The sequence below is a fragment of the Oncorhynchus gorbuscha genome, linkage group LG09 (assembly GCF_021184085.1).
Source record: "Oncorhynchus gorbuscha isolate QuinsamMale2020 ecotype Even-year linkage group LG09, OgorEven_v1.0, whole genome shotgun sequence".
Taxonomy (NCBI): domain Eukaryota; kingdom Metazoa; phylum Chordata; class Actinopteri; order Salmoniformes; family Salmonidae; genus Oncorhynchus; species Oncorhynchus gorbuscha.
Genome location: NC_060181.1, coordinates 49907587 through 49928833, shown reverse-complemented (window position 1 = coordinate 49928833; position 21247 = coordinate 49907587). Strand labels below are relative to the sequence as shown.

At 47.1% G+C, this 21247-nt stretch overlaps 1 protein-coding gene across 2 annotated transcripts in view; it reads left to right on the top strand.

Moving 5' to 3' along the window:
- LOC124043734 (transcription factor HIVEP3-like) overlaps positions 1-21247 on the top strand; it is a 117542-nt gene that overhangs the window by 67780 nt on the left and 28515 nt on the right. For both annotated transcript variants that reach the window (XM_046362640.1, XM_046362639.1), the window contains exon 2: positions 15135-19820. In XM_046362640.1, the coding sequence (XP_046218596.1) occupies positions 15546-19820 (4275 nt within the window). In that variant the 5' untranslated portion in view covers positions 15135-15545. The remainder of the gene's footprint in view (positions 1-15134; positions 19821-21247) is intronic.

The window sequence follows — 21247 nt, the reverse complement described above, 5'->3', positions numbered from 1 at the left end:
AATATGTGGACACCTATAAGTACCTAGGTGTCTGGCTAGACTGCAAACTCTCCTTCCAGACCCATATCAAACATCTCCAATCGAAAATCAAATCAAGAATCGGCTTTCTATTCCGCAACAAAGCCTCCTTCACTCACGCTGCCAAGCTTACCCTAGTAAAACTGACTATCCTACCGATCCTCGACTTCGGCGACGTCATCTACAAAATTGCTTCCAACACTCTACTCAGCAAACTGGATGTAGTTTATCACAGTGCCATCCGTTTTGTCACTAAAGCACCTTATACTACCCACCACTGCGACTTGTATGCTCTAGTCGGCTGGCCCTCGCTACATATTCGTCGCCAGACCCACTGGCTTCAGGTCATCTACAAGGCCATGCAAGGCAAAGCTCCGCCTTATCTCAGTTCACTGGTCACGATGGCAACACCCATCCGTAGCACGCGCTCCAGCAGGTGTATCTCATTGATCATCCCTAAAGCCAACACCTCATTCGGCCGCCTTTCGTTCCAGTACTCTGCTGCCTGTGACTGGAACGAATTGCAAAAATCGCTGAAGTTGGAGACTTTTATCTCCCTCACCAACTTCAAACATCAGCTAGCTGAGCAGCTAACCGATCGCTGCAGCTGTACATAATCTATTGGTAAATAGCACACCCATTTTCACCTACCTCATCCCCAGAGTTTTTATTTATTCACTTTTCTGCTCTTTTGCACACCAATATCTCTACCTGTACATGATCATCTGATCATTTATCACTCCAGTGTTAATCTGCAATATTGTAATTATTCGCCTACCTCCTCATGCCTTTTGCACACATTGTATATAGACTTCCCTTTTTTGCTCTGTGTTATTGACTTGTTAATTTTTTACTCCATGTGTAACTCTGTGTTGTCTGTTCACACTGCTATGCTTTATCTTGGCCAGGTCGCAGTTGCAAATGAGAACCTGTTCTCAACTAGCCTACCTGGTTAAATAAAGGTGAAATAAAAAAATAAAATAAAAAATAATAATAAGGCAGAACAGTTGAAACTGGAGCAGCAGCATGGCCAGGTGGACTGGGGACAGCAAGGAGTCATCATGTCAGGTATTCCTGGGGCATGGTCCTAGGGCTCAGGTCCTCCGAGAAAGAAAGAGAGAAGGAGAGAATTAGAGAACGCACACTTAGACTCACACAGGACACCGAATAGGACAGGAGAAGTACTCCAGATATAACAAACTGACCCTAGCCCCCCGACACAAACTACTGCAGCATAAATACTGGAGGCTGAGACAGGAGGGGTCAGGAGACACTGTGGCCCCATCCGAGGACACCCCCGGACAGGGCCAAACAGGAAGGATATAACCCCACCCACTTTGGCAAAGCACAGCCCCCACACCACTAGAGGGATATCTTCAACCACCAACTTACCATCCTGAGACAAGGCTGAGTATAGCCCACGAAGACCTCCGCCACGGCACAACCCACGGGGGGGGCGCCAACCCAGACAGGATGACCACAACAGTGAATCAACCCACCCAGGTGACGCACCCCTTCCAGGGACGGCATGAGAGAGCCCCAGTAAGCCAGTGACTCAGCCCCTGTAATAGGGTTAGAGGCAGAGAATCCCAGTGGAAAGAGGGGAACCGGCCAGGCAGAGACAGCAAGGGCGGTTCGTTGCTCCAGAGCCTTTCCGTTCACCTTCCCACTCCTGGGCCAGACTACACTCAATCATATGACCCTCTGAAGAGATGAGTCTTCAGTAAAGACTTAAAGGTTGAGACCGAGTTTGCGTCTCTGACATGGGTAGACAGACCGTTCCATAAAAATGGAGCTCTATAGGAGAAAGCCCTGCCTCCAGCTGTTTGCTTAGAAATTCTAGGGACAATTAGGAGGCCTGCGTCTTGTGACCGTAGCATACGTGTAGGTATGTACGGCAGGACCAAATCAGAGAGATAGGTAGGAGCAAGCCCATGTAATGCTTTGTAGGTTAGCAGTAAAACCTTGAAATCAGCCCTTGCCTTGCCAGGAAGCCAGTGTAGAGAGGCTAGCACTGGAGTAATATGATCAAATCTTTTGGCTCTAGTCAGGATTCTAGCAGCCGTATTTAGCACTAACTGAAGTTTATTTAGTGCTTTATCCGGGTAGCCGGAAAGTAGAGCATTGCAGTAGTCTAACCTAGAAGTGACAAAAGCATGGATTAATTTTTCTGCATCATTTTTGGACAGAAAGTTACTGATTTTTGCAATGTTACAAAGATGGAAAAAAGCTGTCCTCGAAATGGTCTTGATATGTTCTTCAAAAGAGAGATCAGGGTCCAGAGTAACGCCGAGGTCCTTCACAGTTTTATTTGAGACGACTGTACAACCATTAAGATTAATTGTCAGATTCAACAGAAGATCTCTTTGTTTCTTGGGACCTAGAACAAGCATCTCTGTTTTGTCCGAGTTTAATAGTAGAAAGTTTGCAGCCATCCACTTCCTTATGTCTGAAACACATGCTTCTAGCGAGGGCAATTTTGGGGCTTCACCATGTTTCATTGAAATGTACAGCTGTGTGTCATCCGCATAGCAGTGAGAGTTAACATTATATTTTCGAATAACATCCCCAAGAGGTAAAATATATAGTGAAAACAATAGTGGTCCTAAAACGGAATCTTGAGGAACACCGAAATGTACAGTCGATTTGTCAGAGGACAAACCATTCACAGAGACTAACTGATATCTTTCCGACAGATAAGATCTAAACCCTGCCAGAACTTGTCCGTGTAGACTAATTTGGGTTTCCAATCTCTCCAAAAGAATGTGGTGATCGAGGGTATCAAAAGCAGCACTAAGGTCTAGATGCAGAGCCTCGGTCCGATGCCATTAAAATGTCATTTATCACCTTCACAAGTGCCGTCTCAGTGCTATGATAGGGTCTAAAACAAGACCGAAGAATTTCGTATACATTTTTTGTCTTCAGGAAGGCAGTGAGTTGCTGCGCAACAGCCTTCTCTAAAATTTTTGAGAGGAATGGAAGATTCGATATAGGCCGATAGTTTTTTATATTTTCTGGGTCAAGGTTTGGTTTTTTCAAGAGAGGCTTTATTACTGGCACTTCTAGTGAGTTTGGTACACATCCGTTGGATAGAGAGCCGTTTATTGTGTTCAACATAGGAGGGCCAAGCACAGGAAGCAGCTCTTTCAGTAGTTTAGTTGGAATAGGGTCCAGTATGCAGCTTGAAGGTTTAGAGGCCATGATTATTTTCATCATTGTGTCAAGAGATATAGGACTAAAACACTTGAGCGTCTCTCTTGATCCTAGGTCCTGGCAGAGTTGTGCAGACTCAGGACAACTGAGGTTTGGAGGAATACGCAGATTTAAAGAGGAGTCTGTAATTTGCTTTCTAATAATCATAATCTTTTCCTCAAAGAAGTTCATGAATTTATCACTGCTAAAGTGAAAGTCATCCTCTCTTGGGGAATGCTGCTTTTTAGTTAGCTTTGCGACAGTATCAAAAAGGAATTTCGGATTGTTCTTATTTTCCTCAATTAAGTTAGAAAAATAGGATGATCGAGCAGCAGTAAGGGCTCTTCGGTACTGCACGGTACTGTCTTTCCAAGCTAGTCGGAAGACTTCCAGTTTGGTGTGGCGCCATTTCCGTTCCAATTTTCTGGAAGCTTGCTTCAAGAGCTCGGGTATTTTCTGTGTACCAGGGAGCTAGTTTCTTATGAGAAATGTTTTTAGTTTTTAGGGGTACAACTGCATCTAGGGTATTGCACAATGTGTAAATTGAGTTCCTCAGTTAGGTGGTTAACTGATTTTTGTCCTCTGGCGTCCTTGGGTAGACGGAGGGAATCTGGAAGGACATCAAGGAATCTTTGTGTCTGTGAATTTATAGCACGACTTTTGATGTTCCTTGGTTGGGGTCTGAGCAGATTATTTGTTGCAATTGCAAACATAATAAAATGGTGGTCCGATAGTCCAGGATTATGAGGAAAAACATTAAGATCCACAACATTTATTCCATGGGACAAAACTAGGTCCGGCGTATGACTGTGACAGTGAGTGGGTCCAGAGACATGTTGGACAAAACCCACTGAGTCGATGATGGCTCCGAAAGCCTTTTGGAGTGGGTCTGTGGACTTTTCCATGTGAATATTAAAGTCACCAAAGATTAGAATATTATTTGCTATGACTACAAGGTCCGATAGGAATTCAGGGAACTCAGTGCGAAATGCTGTATATGGCCCAGGAAGCCTGTAAACAGTAGCTATAAAAAGTGATTGAGTAGGCTTGCATAGATTTCATGACTAGAAGCTCAAAAGACGAAAACGTCATTTTTTTTGTAAATTGAAATTTACTATCGTAAATGTTAGCAACACCTCCGCCTTTGCAGAGATTCACGGGGGATATGGTCACTAGTGTAGCCAGGAGGTGAGGCCTCATTTAAAACAGTAAATTCATCAGGCTTAAGCCATGTTTCAGTCAGGCCAATCACATTTTGGTCCGCCTCTACTTCACCTAAAGAAAACCGTTTCACCATGTTTCAGTCAGGCCAAACACATCAAGATTATGATCAGTGATTAGTTCATTAACTATAACTGCCTTTGAAGTGAGGGATCTAACATTAAGTAGCCCTATTTTGAGTTGTGAGATATCACAATCTCTTTCAATAATGGCAGGAATGGAGGAGGTCTTTATTCTAGTGAGATTGCGAAGGCGAACACCGCCATGTTTTGTTTTGCCCAACCTAGGTCGAGGCATAGACAGTCTCAATGGGCAAAGCTGAGCTGACTACACTGACTGTGTTAGTGGCAGACTCCACTATGCTGGCAGGCTGGCTAACAGCCTGCTGCCTGGCCTGCACCCTATTTCATTGTGGAGCTGGAGGAGTTAGAGCCCTGTCTATGTTGGTAGATAAGATGAGAGCACTCCTCCAACTAGGATGGAGTCCGTCACTCTTCAGCAGGTCAGGCTTGGTCCTGTTTGTGGGTGAGTCCCAGAAAGAGGGCCAATTATCTACAAATTCTATCTTTTGGGAGGGGCAGAAAACAATTTTCAAACACGGTTGAGTTGTGAGACTCTGCTGTAGAGCTCATCACTCCCCCTAACTGGGAGGGGGCCAGAGACAATTACTCGATGCCGACACATCTTTCTAGCTGATATACACGCAGAAGCTATGTTGCGCTTGGTGATCTCTGACTCTTTCATCCTAACATCGTTGGTGCCGACGTGGATAACAATATCTCTATACTCTCTACACTCGCCAGTTTTAGCTTTAGCCAGCACCATCTTCAGATTAGCCTTAACGTCGGTGGCCCTGCCCCCTGGTAAACAGTGTATGATCGCTGGATGATTCGTTTTAATTCTAATACTGCGGGTAATGGAGTCGCCAATGACTAGAGTTTTCAATTTGTCAGAGCTAATGGTGGAAAGCTTCGGAGTCTCAGACCCCGTAACGGGAGGAGTAGAGACCAGAGAAGACTCGGTCTCTGACTCCGACCCACTGCTTATAATGGGGAAAACCGGTTGAAAGTTTCTGTCGGCTGAATGAGCGACACCGGTTGAGCGTTCCTACAGCATTTCCTTCCAGAAACCGTGAGAAAGTTGTCCGGCTGCGGGGACTGTGCCAGGGGATTTATACTACTATCTGTACTTACTGGTGGCACAGATGCTGTTTCATCCTTTCCTACACTGAAATTACCCTTGCCTAACGATTGCGTCTGAAGCTGGGCTTGTAGCACAGCTATCCTCGCCGTAAGGCGAGTACAGCGACTGCAATTAGAAGGCATCATGTTAATGTTACTACTTAGTTTTGGCTGTTGGAGGTCCTGACGAATCGTGTCCAGATAAAGCGTCCGGAGTGAAAAAGTTGAGGAAAAAATAAATAAATATATGAACGGTAATTAAAAAGTGAAAACCATAAAGTTGTCAGGTAGCAAAATAGGTTGGCAACAAAACGCACAGCAACTCGAAAACAAGCCGGCAAGTTGTGACCGGAAATGACGTCCGCCTACTGTCAGAGAAAGTAACACACATTTTTAGAGCTTCTGTTCTCTGGGTTTATTTAATTGTATGTTCTTGTAAAAAGAGCTTTATTGTGTTTTCGCCCCTTGGTTACAAAAACACCCTCAGGTTCAGGTTTGGGCAATTGATCTGGTAAAAGTACTTACACTCTCTCTGAGAAAGACAACCAAGAACATGGTTTGAGCTAATGTCACTTCCACAGACCTAAGTAATGAATGTTAACAAGTTGCCCCTGAGACACTGATCTAACACCAGTGTTGCATTGTCATGACCTGATGGTTACGGTGACAATTTGGTGAAGGTAAGCTAGATCTGCAGGCTGATTTCTACCTTCAGTGACCCTCAAGCCCAGGGGTCAGGGGTTAGGGGCTGTTCTGCATGGATGCAGAAGTCAGGCTGTTCCACCACTTCCTCCTGCCAGCGTGCATTTGTACCCAAAGAGGATGTTGGGTGATAAATGTAGCCCTCTAACTCTCTCTCCATCTGCCGTAGCTCAGAGTAGACCCGTTTCCATGGAAATGAACAGCACCAGCCTGCAGCAAGGAAAGGAGAGGCGGAAAGAATGACAGTCATTTTTTTTTTTTTACTCACGTAAGAGGGTTTATCGCTTCTCCGGGCACAAGCTAATTTAATGTTTAGCCCATATTTTTATCCAAAATTACCAGGCGTGGAAAGACCTGCCAAAATGAGCACAAACACATAACCCGGACTGCTCTGTATTCTTGGTGTCTATTCATATTAATATGAAAAACAGTTCTGATATTGTACTAGTGCAGCTTTTTGTATATTCATATTGAGTGACTGAATGGTGATTGTGATGCCCCATGTTATGTGACCTCAACTTATCAAAGTTACAGTAGATCAAGATTTGTTGCTGTGTCTCAATCTTCAGATGTCAAGGTTAACATAGCAGGACTTGCAGCAGACCCGGTTGCTCAAAGAACTCTTACAATGTAATCCTAACGTTCTGGCTGTCATTGGCAAAATCAAGGTTTCCTCTGTCTTTTACAAACATCCCACCAATGTCAGAATAATCTTGCTCCCTTAAGAAGGGTTAGAACATTAGATTGGAGCCTGAGTGAACATTTTGCTTAAATAGTCAGTGCTGTTCCTCTCATGTCGTCCACACATTACAACCACTGACGATCGACGTGTTTTGTTAAAACAATTTTAACAACATTTCCTAGAAGTTTTATCAACAAAATTCCTTTCACCTGGAAATGTCTAGGAAAATAAATCTAGTCAGGTGTCAGTCTATTTTATCTGTTTTTAATCTCCTCCTCAAGACATGAAGCAAGGTATCAAGCAAAGTGCTTCTGTTATCAGTACTGAATAATAATGCTCTGATACATGTAAGCTGAGCCCTATCTTCGTGGCTGCCATGTTGATAAGGCTGATGCCCTACGAAGCTTCTATCTTTTGTGTTGATGAAATTCCTGGAAATTCAGGGGTAACCCCTCAGGTGTTTGTGAGGACATTTTAAGGCATGACACATATCCAGAGTGAAGGGATATTTAACTTGTCCTACAGTATTTAAATGCATGTCTCTGCAGACTCACTACAAGTGTTCCATGGAACAATAAGAGAGGGAGTCTCAGAAAGCTTCTTCCTGGATCTCCTTTCCCCTGGGTACCTTCACCACTGTTTGTGTTTCTGCTGACGGTGCACCGCACTCACACTCCCCCTCCTCCACCCACACCCCCTCTCCTCTCTTCCTAGTTTGCGCTAGGCAGGAGCTAGGCAATCCCTTTCACACCATGATATGCATGCCTCACACGCATGCACACACACACAGACATAAAAAGACACTCACACCCCACCCCAAGTCTACTTGGTACTGTGTCCAACTGATGTCAGCAAAGGAATATAATGTACAGACATAGGTTAAAGATAGACACTAATAGACAGCAGAGACGTGTGTCCCATTACAGGTTCCCATACTGAAGGACCTGATTCTGCAGAGTACAGGATTAGCCGTTTCATTTCCTGATACTAATATTAGCTCTGGAGTTTTGCTTGTGACAAAAAAAAAAGAATGTGTCACTATAAGAAAAGAGAACAGAGCTGCATCGTCGGCTTCACTAACAGTACATTCACACCCCATATAATATAAATAGATCTTTGTGAATCAGTGAATCAGCAACCTTTCCCCATCTGCATTCATCCACAGTATACTTCTAATTAACATCCTGAGGTTCCAACATTGAAGTGTTTGGACTGTCAGCCTTCAACTGCTGTACATTTTTAGTCTCACTTCCTTCATATGGTTCCTTCTACCTTGTTATCGTAAAGCATTAATGTAAGGTAAGGGGGTCAGTGGGAAGGAAAAGCCTTTGTGAAACAACAGGAGGAAACGTTGAGAGCAACTAGAGCCACTGGGGAATGGCAGGATCTCTATACCTGATCTGACAGTCAGAATGGATTTGAGACCGACAGGCTACAGAGGAGGGTGTTCTGGGCAGTGTAACGTGTGAGCGAGTTGGTGCGTGCATGTGTTTCAAGAAAATAACATGACAGTCTCTGCCATATCTCCCCTACCCAAGGTGATTGTTCTGTGTGTAGCACAACCATTAGGAATTAGCCTATTATTTCTAAACAGTGTAGTTTCCTATCCCTTATCCAATCTCAAATAATTGTGAAAGGAATACAATGACAATGTAGCCAAATGAAATTAATGTTATTAATACATTTAATTAACTCAGTCTGTATAGGATTTAGTTGTTTGATTCATCTCTTGTTGAATAGCAGTAACCAACTGGAGTTCCAAGCTCTAACCAACCATATATTTGAGCCAGTTGAGATGAGTTTCCAGGTGATTCATTGCCTCTCCAATGGTGTGCCTGCCTGACTAGTAGCCATTGGCAGTATGGTTGTTGAGCTTATGCACCATTAGAATGCCTCATCACCGGACTCATCTTTTGAAAGTTGAATGTAAAAGTTGCCATTCTCAGTCGGACTCAAGTTGTACGCTGACATTTTTTAAGTTAAATGCTGTCAACCAAAGGATTTAAAAGCTTGCTATCTCTGTAGGTGAGAGTATGCTAAGGTAGAGGGGAATCTGTGTTTAGAATTATTTAGAATTATAGAATGTTATTGCTGGTATCTATGGCAATCCAAACTTCCTTCTCTTGTGATGTACACTACAGTTCAAAAGTGTGGGGTCAATTAGAAATTTCACAAGTCCTCAACTGGCAGCTTCATTAAATAGTACCCGCAAAACAGCAATCTCAACGTCAACAGTGAAAAGGCAACTCCGGGATTCTGGCCTTCTAGTCAGAGTTGCAAAGAAAAAGCCATATCTCAGACTGGCCAAGAAAAATATTAAGATGGGCAAAAGAATACAGAAGCCAGCATCCCGGAGTCGCCTCTTCACTGTTGGCGTTGAGACTGGTGTTTTGCGGGTACTATTTAATGAAGCTGCCAGTTGAGGACTTGTGAGGCGTCTGTTTCTCAAACTAGACACTCTAATGTACTTGTCCTCTTGCGCAGTTGTGCACCAGGGCCTCCCACTACTCTTTCTATTCTGGTTAGAGCCAGTTTGCACTGTTCTGTGAAGGGAGTAGTACACAGCTTTGTATGAGATCTTCATTTTCTTGGCAATTTCTCGCATGGAATAGCCTTAATTTCTCAGAACAAGAATAGACTAGACTGATAAGTTTCAAAAAGTTATTTGTGGCCATTTTGAGCCTGTAATCGAACCCACAAATGCTTATGCTCCAGATACTCAGCTAGTCTAAAGAAGGCCAGTTTTACTGCTTCTTTAATCAGAATAACAGTTTTCATAATTGCAAAAGGGGTTTCTAATGATCAATTAGCCTTTTAAAATTATAAACTTGGATTAGCTAACACAACATGCCATTGGGACACAGGAGTGATGGTTGCTGATAATGGGCCTCTGTACGTCTGTGTAGATATTCCATAAAAAACAGACGTTTCCAGCTACAATAGTCATTTACAACATAAACAATGCCTACACTGTATTTCTGATCAATTTGATGTTATTTTTTCTTTCAAAAACAAGGACATTTCTAAGTGACCCCAAACTTTTGAACTGTAGTGTATGTGAAGTCATTATGTTGCTTTGTGACATCATACATTCGGTTTACTTTTAGATATTTTAGTATATTCCAATTTTTACCATGGCAACTTAACCTGTAGTGCCCCTAACTGCCTCTCTTTCCCCATCAGAGAACTCTTTCTGGGCTGCCGAGTCTCCCTTGGCCCCCTCCGGCTAGTGGGAAATGCTCTCTCTTTCACTCTCCAAATTTGTCCAGGATCCTCCTGCTATCGTCGTTGTAGTCGAATCTCTATCTCGACGCCGACTCCAATTTGACCAAACTGACAAAAATTTGCAAAAATTGTCAGCGTGTGTGCTTGCACGCTAATGAACTGGGTGATTGATTAGCAATGCATATGTAGCTGTCTGACAATCTACTGACCAAAATATTGAAAGCTAATCGGTAGCCTACGTCAGCCTTTTTTGTATAACTCCATAATTTTTGGAGTCAACTCCAACGCTTGTGGTCATTAGTAGATAACGTGTGTGTGTGTGTGTGCACATACATACTGTATGCATGCTTGTTTAAATGTGTGTGCTTGTGTGAGAGATGATGATGATGTGCTTGCTCACTCTGGCAGGCTTTCCCCTTAACTTCCTGGCAAAGCCCTAATGCGTGTATCCCTGCTCTGAGCTAGAGTCTAGACTGCACTGCCATGCATAATTCAGACGGTTCTCTCCCCACCCTAAAACCGCCTATTCACTCTGGTTAAAGACTGCATAAGTACTATGCCAGAGATTATTAAGCCTTACACTGTGATGGCCAACTTGTGATCAGGGTCAAACAACACAAGTAGGACGGGGGAAGACACTTTCCTTTCTTCTTTTTTCTCTCTCAATTTTTTTCCTCCCCTCTCTTTATCTTCGTTCTTCCTCTCGTATTTCGCCCTCCTACGCACTCTGACTTCATAGTGCCTTATTTTTTCTCCCCATTCATCTTCCCACTCTTTACCTGTATTTTCCTGTCTCTCCCACTCATGCCTTTTTTATTTCTCAGTCTCACACTCCTGTAGTATTCTCACCCTCATTTTTCTTTCTTGGGAATTGTGTGTGAAGAGACCACTTTGGTACATGACCTAGCTACAATATAAAACCAATCCCTTTTCTAACTATTCTAGCTAATTCCCAAGGCAAACACCACAATGTAGCTGGACAGCTCAGAACATTTTATTGTCTGCCTCTCTTACTGTGAGGCGTTTGAGTTCATTTTAATGTCTGTTATATTCTTAATAATTGCTACTGCTAATAGTACTCTGCTGTAAACAAAGTTAACCCTTGTGTAGTCTTAACATCCTATATACTCCTCTTGTCCTAAGGGTAAAAATGACCCGCCTTCACTAAACCACTAAAATGAAGCAGTTTAATTGAATTTTAAAGCCCAAATCTATTTTGCATGAAGAAACAACCTGTCATTCATCACAAACATCGAATATCTGTGTTTTCCCTTCTTCACAATGTAGAAAGACTGCATTTAATCAGTGGACACCACTCGTTCAGTGGACACCAATTGTTTCCTTTACTAAAGTAAAGGTTTATTATTATTGTTCTTATTATTATTGCTAAAGGTACTGCATAGGTGTAAACATACATTTTCTCGCAAGAGATAGCACTTGTATAGCCTAAGAAAGTAGCAGAAATGTGCAGAAAGTAGTTTTGATTGCATTTTATTGAAGGGAAACAATGACAGTCTTGAACTTTTTTGGCAACATAGCGATATATTCTTATATACTGTACAATGAGGAATTCAACTACAAAATACTAGTCTTCTCCCATTTTTGAACCATTGCCCCCACCCACAAGGTGTATCAACAACAACAATAAATAAGAAAAAAATAAGATAATAGATACAAAACAAAAACGTGAAGAACATAAATCAATCAACTCTAATTAGCACATGTAGGACAGTATGCAAGTGCATGGACTTTGCAGATGTATTTCTCACATGTGCAGCACATAGTATTTGTTTTACAGTCATTCTTTGGGAGGCAGAATTTGCATCTCCTCCTCTTGCCTGCTCCAACTGCAGCCTCAGGTGGATCAGGACAAGATTCACCCCCCTGAACAACTTTCACAAGCGCTGCAGAGGCTGCTGTGCGGGGGAGGCGCTCCCTTATTTGAATGTGTGGGGTTACAAGTGCCTTTCCCAGCTGCTCCAGGAACACCCTCCTCTTGTTCCGCTTATCAAGCATCCAGGTAGGGTTGATCTTGTTCCATATCACGAAGGCATTGTATGAGGACACATCAATGATGTTATGGAAGATGACCAGGGGCCAGCGGGCAGTCATCCTCCTGCAACTGTAAATTCCAATCACCTTGACCAGGTTGTCCACGCCTCCTTTGTTGTGGTTGTAGTCCAGGATGATGGCTGGCAAACTTTGATGAGAAGTCCTCTCTGCCCCTTGTTGATGAGAAGACTTCCCTCAACCCTCTGCATCCCAGAGACTACATGTAGCCTTGCATCGGGACCTATACACACCCGCTAAGATTAGCAGCCCTATGAAGGTACGCAGGTCAATCTCATCCACCCTTTTCCAGTTGTCTCTATATTTACGGAATCCCTCCAAATTTGTCATCTCCAGGATGATTTTCTTGATGGCTGGTGTGATGAACATGTAGAATGTTGAGGTGATGTCCTGGGCATGGGAAACTGCATGTCTTGTGGGCCCTGGGGTCATCCTAATGACATTTTGTGCTGCCATTCTGCCTTGGTTATCATATGGTGACAAGGACCATGTTATTTTGCTGTTCTTTGGCAAAAATGTCTCTCTTTCAGCTTGGGGGATTTCTACTTCATCTTCTTCTTCATATACCTCCTCCTTCTAAATAATTGATCTCTTTTTCCTCCTGGGCATCTGAAAAAATCAGATCTACGACCTGTTGTGCACTGAAAAGTGCACTCATGGCTTCAGCAAAGAGAAAACTGGGGGAACTGTCATCTGCAGCACCTTTATAGCCTCTGACTGCATTTCCCATTAGTAAACAATGCTTTCAATAAATGTATTTTGTATGAAATTGTTTTTGTTTTGTCTGTGAACTTGAGTCATGTGTGGGGTTGTGGAGGGGAGATGCTGCACATGCACAATAAAGTTTTTGTTTTGTCTGAGTTCAATCAGTAGCACACAATCTCAATTTCTCATTGTGTGTTTTTTTGTGGTGTGTAAATGATTTTATAACTGCTGGTTCAATAACCACTCTAAGAAAATGTTTGTACCCTGGGGGTGTACAGCTTTCATTTTTTTAAATGATGATTATTATTTTTAATACCTTTATTTAACTAGGCAAGTCAGTTAAGAACAAATTCTTATTTTCAATGACGGCCTAGGAACAGGGGGTGAACGACAGATTTGTACCTTGTCAGCTCGGGGATATGAACTTGCAACCTTTCGTTTATTAGTCCAACGCTCTAACCACTAGGCTACCCTGCCGGAAAAGCAATCCAATTTCAATATAATTTAGGGGGTTTTCTCTGCTATTAAACAGTGTCGGGTCATGTTTGACCCTTGAGACAACACAAGGGTTAACCTCTGTTCGGAGAAACAGACTAAATGTATGATCATCAGATGTAGGGGAACATGGAAATGGAGCTGAGAATCAATCAATCAATTCACTTCCAAAAAGGAAGTGTTATTCTCTGTTTTATTTCCACTGTTAAGAAGCCAGACAGACTGTGCTGTGTTTTTCAGGAACATATGGAGAACGAGTGAAACCCTGGCTCATTAAAAAACCTGTCACCGCTGCCCCAGCTGGAGTCAGTCAGACTAGTCTAGGCCTGTTTAGCCAGCCGCTGGGACACTGAATGACTCCACACAGCCTCTCAGAGAGTAATCTCTCTCTCTCGCTCGCACACTCACTCACCCTGTCAACTTATCAGTCTCTACCTGCCACTGCTTTTGCCTTACCTAGGGAAGGTGGGAGGGAGACACAGTGTTAAATGCACTAGCCTATAACCCCTACATCTATTCTCTCCCTGAAAAGTGGTATTCTGAAGTATGATTTACGGAGACGTGTGTGTTGATGGCTCTGTTCTGATGATGGATGTCAGTGGATGGGCCTCAGCTCGGACTGTCAGCAATCCGACAGCTCAGTGACATTTTTTGATTGGCTCTGGCTGCTCCCAGAATGTGTTTTAATTTGCTGCAGTACAATAATTATGTGTGTGGAGTTGAGACCTAGGTTTCTCCTAAAGTGGGAAATATAACTTCAGATATGTCTTGATAAAAGAGGGGAGGTACACTTCCCCATCTTCCTACAGTCTTTTTTCTATCTTCAACCACTTCACCTGGCATCTCATCCCTGCCATGCTGCACCCTGGTGGCTGTACATGGCAGTGCAACACAGGGGGAGAAGCTGAAGGTCTGTTGCTGTCATCTCATCTTTACTCATTACAAGCAGATCGCCCCTCTTCCCCCAGCTTGAGAACAAGATTGAATAAGCTCAGGCTAAATTTCAAATGTTTGTTTTGACTTGAGTCACACTTTTACCCTCTCTGTTGGCACTGCTGCCCTGGATGTTGACCTGGCTTGGCATTCTCAGAGCAGTGGTGTCTCGTGCAGACTGCTCTAGCCAGATGGTTTGGAGATAGATACACAGTGGTGTGGTAGAGTTTTCTCTCTCACTGTGTCTGAGCTCTTTTTGGAACTAGGCGGTATTATGTTGGATGTTGCACGTTACAACATTACAGGGTAGAAGTACACTGAAATAGACCGTTTCTGTATGTGGCAGAGACTCCAGCATACAGGTAGAGCAAGAATAGATCAGAGCAATAACACAGTGTTACCACAATTACCTCGCTAATGTGATCATTAGAGTACTTCCTCCACTCATCAGGCCAAGGAAATGTGGCCTTATTTGGCAGGGTCTGATTTGTGGCAGCAATATCAATGTGAGAGTCAGTGTTTGGTCACAGGACTTTGACTAGGCCTAAACCCCATGACAGTCTGTTTTTGGGGTCTTTAGGGACTGGCCACCTAGTCATCGATAGTGTCATGAGTCACAACTAATAATGATTAAACTAATGCCGAGGTGTATTTTGTCAGGTCTGCCTAAGCTCTGTGATTCACTTCTGCTTATTTCTGTGTTTCTGCAGATCCAGTGAGGTACTAGGTTTGACCAGAGACGGCCTAAGAGGAACAAGGGAAGACCCAGAGGTTTCTACTCACCAGAGCCACAGTGTCAGAACGGTCCAGCAGTATTCCAAGCCAAACCCTCATCTAGCTCCCAGTCCACAGTGAAGACCTATCACAATGGCTCAGACTTACTCTGTGATGAGAGCGAATCTATGTTTACCTACATCCTCTATGCTGCTCTGGGGCACTTTTTAATTATGTCTTATTTGGTCCTCTTGAATGACTTTTGGCCTGCTCATATAAAAGGTACTCCGTTAGATGTTCCCTCGTCCCAGGCATCTCTGCGACACTGTGGCTAGCCCCATGAGGCTGTGTGGCGCACTGCTCCCTGAGGCACTCCCTGTGTGTCTGTAAGGCCTCCTCCCCACTCTATGGAGGCGGAGCCCAGCCACCCTGCTGATGGGGAGCGATCCGGAAGGCAACAGCAGCCTCTTTCTCCTGGGGCCGCTGAGCCCCCCACAGGGTCCCGTCCAACTCAGCCACAGCAACCGCCATCCAAACCCCGCCCCATCCACGGTGGCCTGGGATGTCTCCACCACCGCAAGCCTAAACGTAACGACCTGCTTCTCAGGCTTCAGCATCAGCACAAGACCCAAGCAGCATGTCAGCTCTCAACAGACACCCCAGGTCCTTCAGGAGGCAGCTTCTCCTCCCCCTCCACCTTATCTCTACAATCCTTCTCTACTCAAGGCCACAACACTCAGGGGGTGCATTCCCAGCCCAACCAGGAAGTCCTAGAGGGCAGCCCATCTAAAAGAGGCGAGAGGCAGCTCCAGAAACCGGGGAAGTACGTGTGCACTTACTGCGGCCGTCCATGTGCCAAACCCAGCGTTCTCCAGAAACACATCCGCTCTCACACAGGGGAGAGGCCTTATCCTTGCGTCCCCTGTGGCTTCTCCTTCAAGACCAAGAGTAACCTGTACAAGCACCGCAAGTCCCACACCCACCGCATCAAGGCAGGCCTGGCATCCAGTCGGGACGAGCTGAGCCTGAGCGGACCCGAGATGAGCGCCATGGGAGAGGAGCCCACGGAGGGGGAGAGCACAGACTCTGAGGAGGAGACGGGTCAGTACAGGAAGGAGAGGCTGAACAAGCAGAAGAGCAGCAGCAGTTTGGCGCTGTCAGGGGAAGAGGAGGGCCAAAGCTCTGACGACTCCCAGGCCGTGAAGCAGAGACTGGCCATGAGGCTGAGCGAGAGGAAGCGTGGCCCCATGGCCTCCCCGGACAACCCTCCCTCCACCTCCTCCTCACTGGGCCCCAGCAGTAAAGGCAGCCAAGAGTCAGGCTACTTCTCCCTTTCGAGGAGCTCTGAGATGAGCCGAGCTGACTCCCAGGTGAGCCCTCCCAATGCCAAAACCTATGCCGAGATCATCCTAGGCAAGTATGGGCGGCTTGGAGGGCAGCAGCGCAGTCCCCATCAGCAGCGCACCCACTCTTCTTCATTGGGGATGGAGGAGAAGAGCAGCATACCCTTCAGCATGCCCAAGATGCAGGTCATCGAGCACATTACCAAACTCATCACCATCAACAAGGCGGTTGTGGACACCAGCGAGATCGACAGCGTCAAGCCCAGGCGCTCCTCGCTCTCCAGGAAGAGTAGTCTGGAGTCACCCAAGTTCTTCTCCCCCAAAGACCCCTATGTGTTTGAGCCTAAGGGAGAAAGCCCAGGTCCCAGTATGGCAGGCCAATCATTCCATCCCCATATCCAAGACGTGGGCCCATCGGGGGTCCAGAAGTCCTCCTCCTCATTGCCTCTGCTGAGAAGCCACTCCATGCCCACCTCAGCAGGCCAGGGAAACCACTCCACCACCTCTCCCTGGGGGTTCTCTCGTCTGAGCCACTCCTTTGATGAGCAGCAGGCCGTGGTGGCCAAGATGAGGGTGGGCGGGCAGTACCGTTTTCTGAGGCGCCAACCCGCCATCGAGTTGCCCCTCGGGGCTGGGCTAAGCCTGGAGGAGGCTGGCCCCTCCTCCTCCGCAGCTACAGAAATTGGCCTAACCAGGAAGCAGCAACGCAAAGGTCCAAGGCTGTATGAGTGCGAGACCTGCGGAGTCCGCTGTAAACAAAGGGAGAGTTACGAGGCCCACAGGGGTCTCTGCACAGGCAAGCCAATAAAGGAGTTGGAGAGAGGAGAGGTGGATGGGGCGTTCCAGGATGACCGCCCCCAGATGATGCACTATAAATTCCGGGCACTGGCCATGGCAGTGAGGAAGAGGAGGAAAGAGGAGAGTCTGGAGGAGGATCCTCCCAGCCCCAGGCCTACAGCTGTTGTGACCTGCAGCCCCGCAACCACCACTGCAGTGCCAAACCGGGTGCAGCAGAGTGAGGCTTTCTTAGGTGCTCCCTCACAGGCCGAGCAGCAGCAGCAAGACAGGAAGGGCATCTCGGTCATCCAGCACACCAGCTCCTTCGAGAAGCAGAAAAGTATATCCATGGAGAGCCAGGAGTCTATAGAGCTCAGAGAGAGCCAGTTAACACCGCAAAAACAGCCGCAGCCAAAATCATCGCCCTCCATGTTCCGCCTGGTCCGCCAGCACAACATCCAAGTGCCAGATATCCTAGTGATGGTGGAGCCTGACGCTGATATGGTGTCAGTGTCGCCCATGGTGACAGCATCCTCGTCCAAGGAGCCAGAGAGAGTGGTAGAGGAGTTCCAGTGGCCTCAGCGCAGCCAAAGTATGGCTCAGCTCCCCGCCGAGAAGCTGCCACCAAAGAAGAAGCGTCTCCGTCTAGCCGAGGCTGCTGCCCAGTCTTCCGGGGAGTCCAGCTTTGAGTCGGTATCGCTGGGGACCCAGAGCCCCAGCCAGGAGAGCAGCATTTCCCATTCACTCAGCCGCTCTGCCTTCTTTGAAGACATGGGGGGAAAACCTGCTGAGCTTTCCCCCTGGGGCTCCAGCAGCACCCAGGGCTCCCACATGCTAACAGTGCCCTCAGGCCCCCACCAACAATACCAACCCCAAAGAGAGATGCAGCGCTCAGCCTCGGAGCAGGCCCCGGTCAGCCCCCAGCACACGGATGAGATCGTGGAGACCAGGAGCAAATCCTTTGACTACGGTTCCCTATCCCCGCAGCAGTCTGCTTCAGCCTGGAGGGAGAGGAGGAAGTGCCTACTGGTAAAGCACACCATCCTCGGTGAGCCAGACCACGAGGAAGGGGCCATGGCCAGCCACTCAGTCCGACCAGGGAGCACCAAGCCGGGCCCGTCCTACACCAGCCACCCTTCCTTCCACCCAGCTGAAGCCAGCACCTCGAGGCTCAGCCCGGAGGCCATAGGGAAGACCGTACAGCTGTTCCACCAACCCCGGATACTCCCATTCCCCATGCGACCAACTGGGCATGATCTGTTCCCTCTTGGCCAGTTAGCCCAGCTCCATCCGGTCACCACTGCCATCTCAGATGTCCTCTCCACCCACATCATCCACAGAGCCTTCTTACACACACACCCTTCCCCTCCAACCATACAAGTTCACCCAGGGCAGCTTCACATGGCAGATCGCCTAGGCCTGCCCCTCCATCCTATTTCAGCTCTGCTCTCCCTGCAGTACCCCACTGGGGCTGGCCAGGCTGTGTACCTCCCTGTATCTCCTGGGCTCACCATCCAAGTCTCCACACAGCCCCCCATGCCCTCCACCGTGGTTCTCCCTGCCCCAGCTCCTCAGTCCTTAGTCCCTCTGCCCTGCCACCATCCCCCGCTTGTCATCGCAACGTGCCTGGCACAGCTGACACCAGTCGTGTCACTGATGGTGCCAGTGCGCCTCCAGACCAACATGATCACCTATGCCAGTGCCCTGTACACCACCCTCTCCCAAATCCTGGCGTCAGCCCGCTCCCAGGAGCCCATCTGCTGCATGGCCATGGTTATCATGGGCCAGCTGGAGCAGAAAAAGCTGCAGAGGTCCTACCTGAAGATCCCCACCCCGGACTTCAAGAGCTACCTGCCCCTGTCTCTACCCCTGGAGCTGGGCTCTGTGTCCGGAGAGGGCTATGAGCCACTGGGGGCTGGAGGGAGCAAACGCATGCTTTCTCCTGCAGCCAGTCTGGAGCTCAGCACAGAGGCTCAGCGCCAGCAGAAACGAGTGAAGGAGGAAGAGGAGGAGGGAGAGAAGGTGGGAGAGGAAGAGGAAAATAGGGGTTCTGGGAGAAAACTGGAAGTCGGGGAAGACAAAAAGAAAGAGCCGGAAAGGGCCCAGATAGGAGTAGTAGCTGTGAAAGTCGAGGAGGAAGAGAATGTACGGGACACAGAAGGGCACAGGGAAGAGAGGGAGATGCAAGGGAAGGCTGGACCTAAGAAAGAAAAGGAGAATGAGGGCCAGGGAGTGAGTGCGTCCTTTGTACCCCAGAGTCCTGAGCGAGTCAAAGCCCCCTTGTATCCCAGCCTCCACACCACCACCTCAGTCAGTTGGTGCTACTTGAACTACGTGAAGCCCAACCCTTCTGCCCAGAGGGAGCCACAAACCTCCGTTTACACCTCCTGGAGCATCAGCGTGCACAACCCCAACCTGCCAGGCCTGTCCACCAAGCTGGCCCTGTCCCTGCTGCGCTCTAAGCAGAAACACAGCTCAGAGACCTACACCATGGCCACAGCTCTAACCCCGGCGACAAGCACGGTGGTCCCTGCCAGCAGTAGAAAGCCCCACATTTCAGAGGTAAATATAACAGCAATATTCAATATGTAGGAAACCACAGCAAAACTACCAAAACCCCTGATTCAGTTTTAGTTATGAATTATATAGAATAATGTCATGTTTGTCATTTATTATCATGTCTTGTCCCTGTGCTCCCCATTCTATTCGTTTCCCTCTGCTGGTCTTATTAGGTTCTTTCCCCTCTTTCTATCCCTCTCTCTCCCCCTCCCTCTCTCACTCTCTCGCTCTCTCTTCTCTCTATCGTTCCGTTCCTGCTCCCAGCTGTTCCTATTCCCCTAATCATCATTTAGTCTTCCCACACCTGTTCCCGATCCTTTCCCCTGATTAGAGTCCCTATTTCTTCCTTTGTGTTCCGTTCCTGTCCTGTCGGTTCCTTGTTTAGAATTCACCGTGCTGTGATTGTGTATCGCCCTGTCCTGTCGTGTTTTTGCCTTCATCAGATGCTGCGTGTGAGCAGGTGTCTCTGTCAGCTACGGCCTGCGCCTACCCGAAGCGACCTGCAGTCTGTGGCCGCTTCTCCTGTTATTCCCCTCTACAGACTAGAGGATTTCTGTTATTCCCTGTTTGGACATTTCCTGTTAAGGATTCAGGATTTGTCGTTTTCTGTTTGGACTTGAATAAACTCTGTTTCTGTTAAGTCGCTTTTGGGTCCTCTTTCACCAGCATGACAGAAGGAACCGACCAAGGAATGGACCCAGCGACTTCAGACGCTCGTTACACTGCCGTCGAGATCCAAGGAGCCATGCTCGGCAGACACGAGCAGGAATTGTCTGCTGCTCGCCATGCCGTGGAGAACCTGGCCGCTCAGGTTTCCGACCTCTCTGGACAGTTCCAGAGTCTACGTCTCGTGCCACCTGTTACTTCCTGGCCTGCCGAGCCTCCAGAACCTAGGGTTAATAACCCACCTTGCTACTCCGGGCAGCCCACTGAGTGCCGCTCCTTTCTCACGCAGTGTGAGATTGTGTTCTCTCTCCAACCCAACACATACTCTAGAGAGAGAGCTCGGGTTGCTTACGTCATTTCACTCCTTACTGGCCGGGCTCGAGAATGGGGCACAGCTATCTGGGAGGCAAGGGCTGATTGCTCTAACAAGTTCCAGAACTTTAAAGAGGAGATGATTCGGGTTTTTGACCGTTCAGTTTTTGGTGGGGAGGCTTCTAGGGCCCTGGCTTCCTTATGCCAAGGTGAACGGTCCATAACGGATTATTCTATTGAGTTTCGCACTCTTGCTGCCTCTAGTGAGTGGAACGAGCCGGCGCTGCTCGCTCGTTTTCTGGAGGGACTCCACGCAGTGGTTAAGGATGAGATTCTCTCCCGGGAGGTTCCTTCAGATGTGGACTCTTTGATTGCTCTCGCCATCCGCATAGAACGGCGGGTAGATCTTCGTCACCGGGCTCGTGGAAGAGAGCTCGCATCAACGGTGTTTC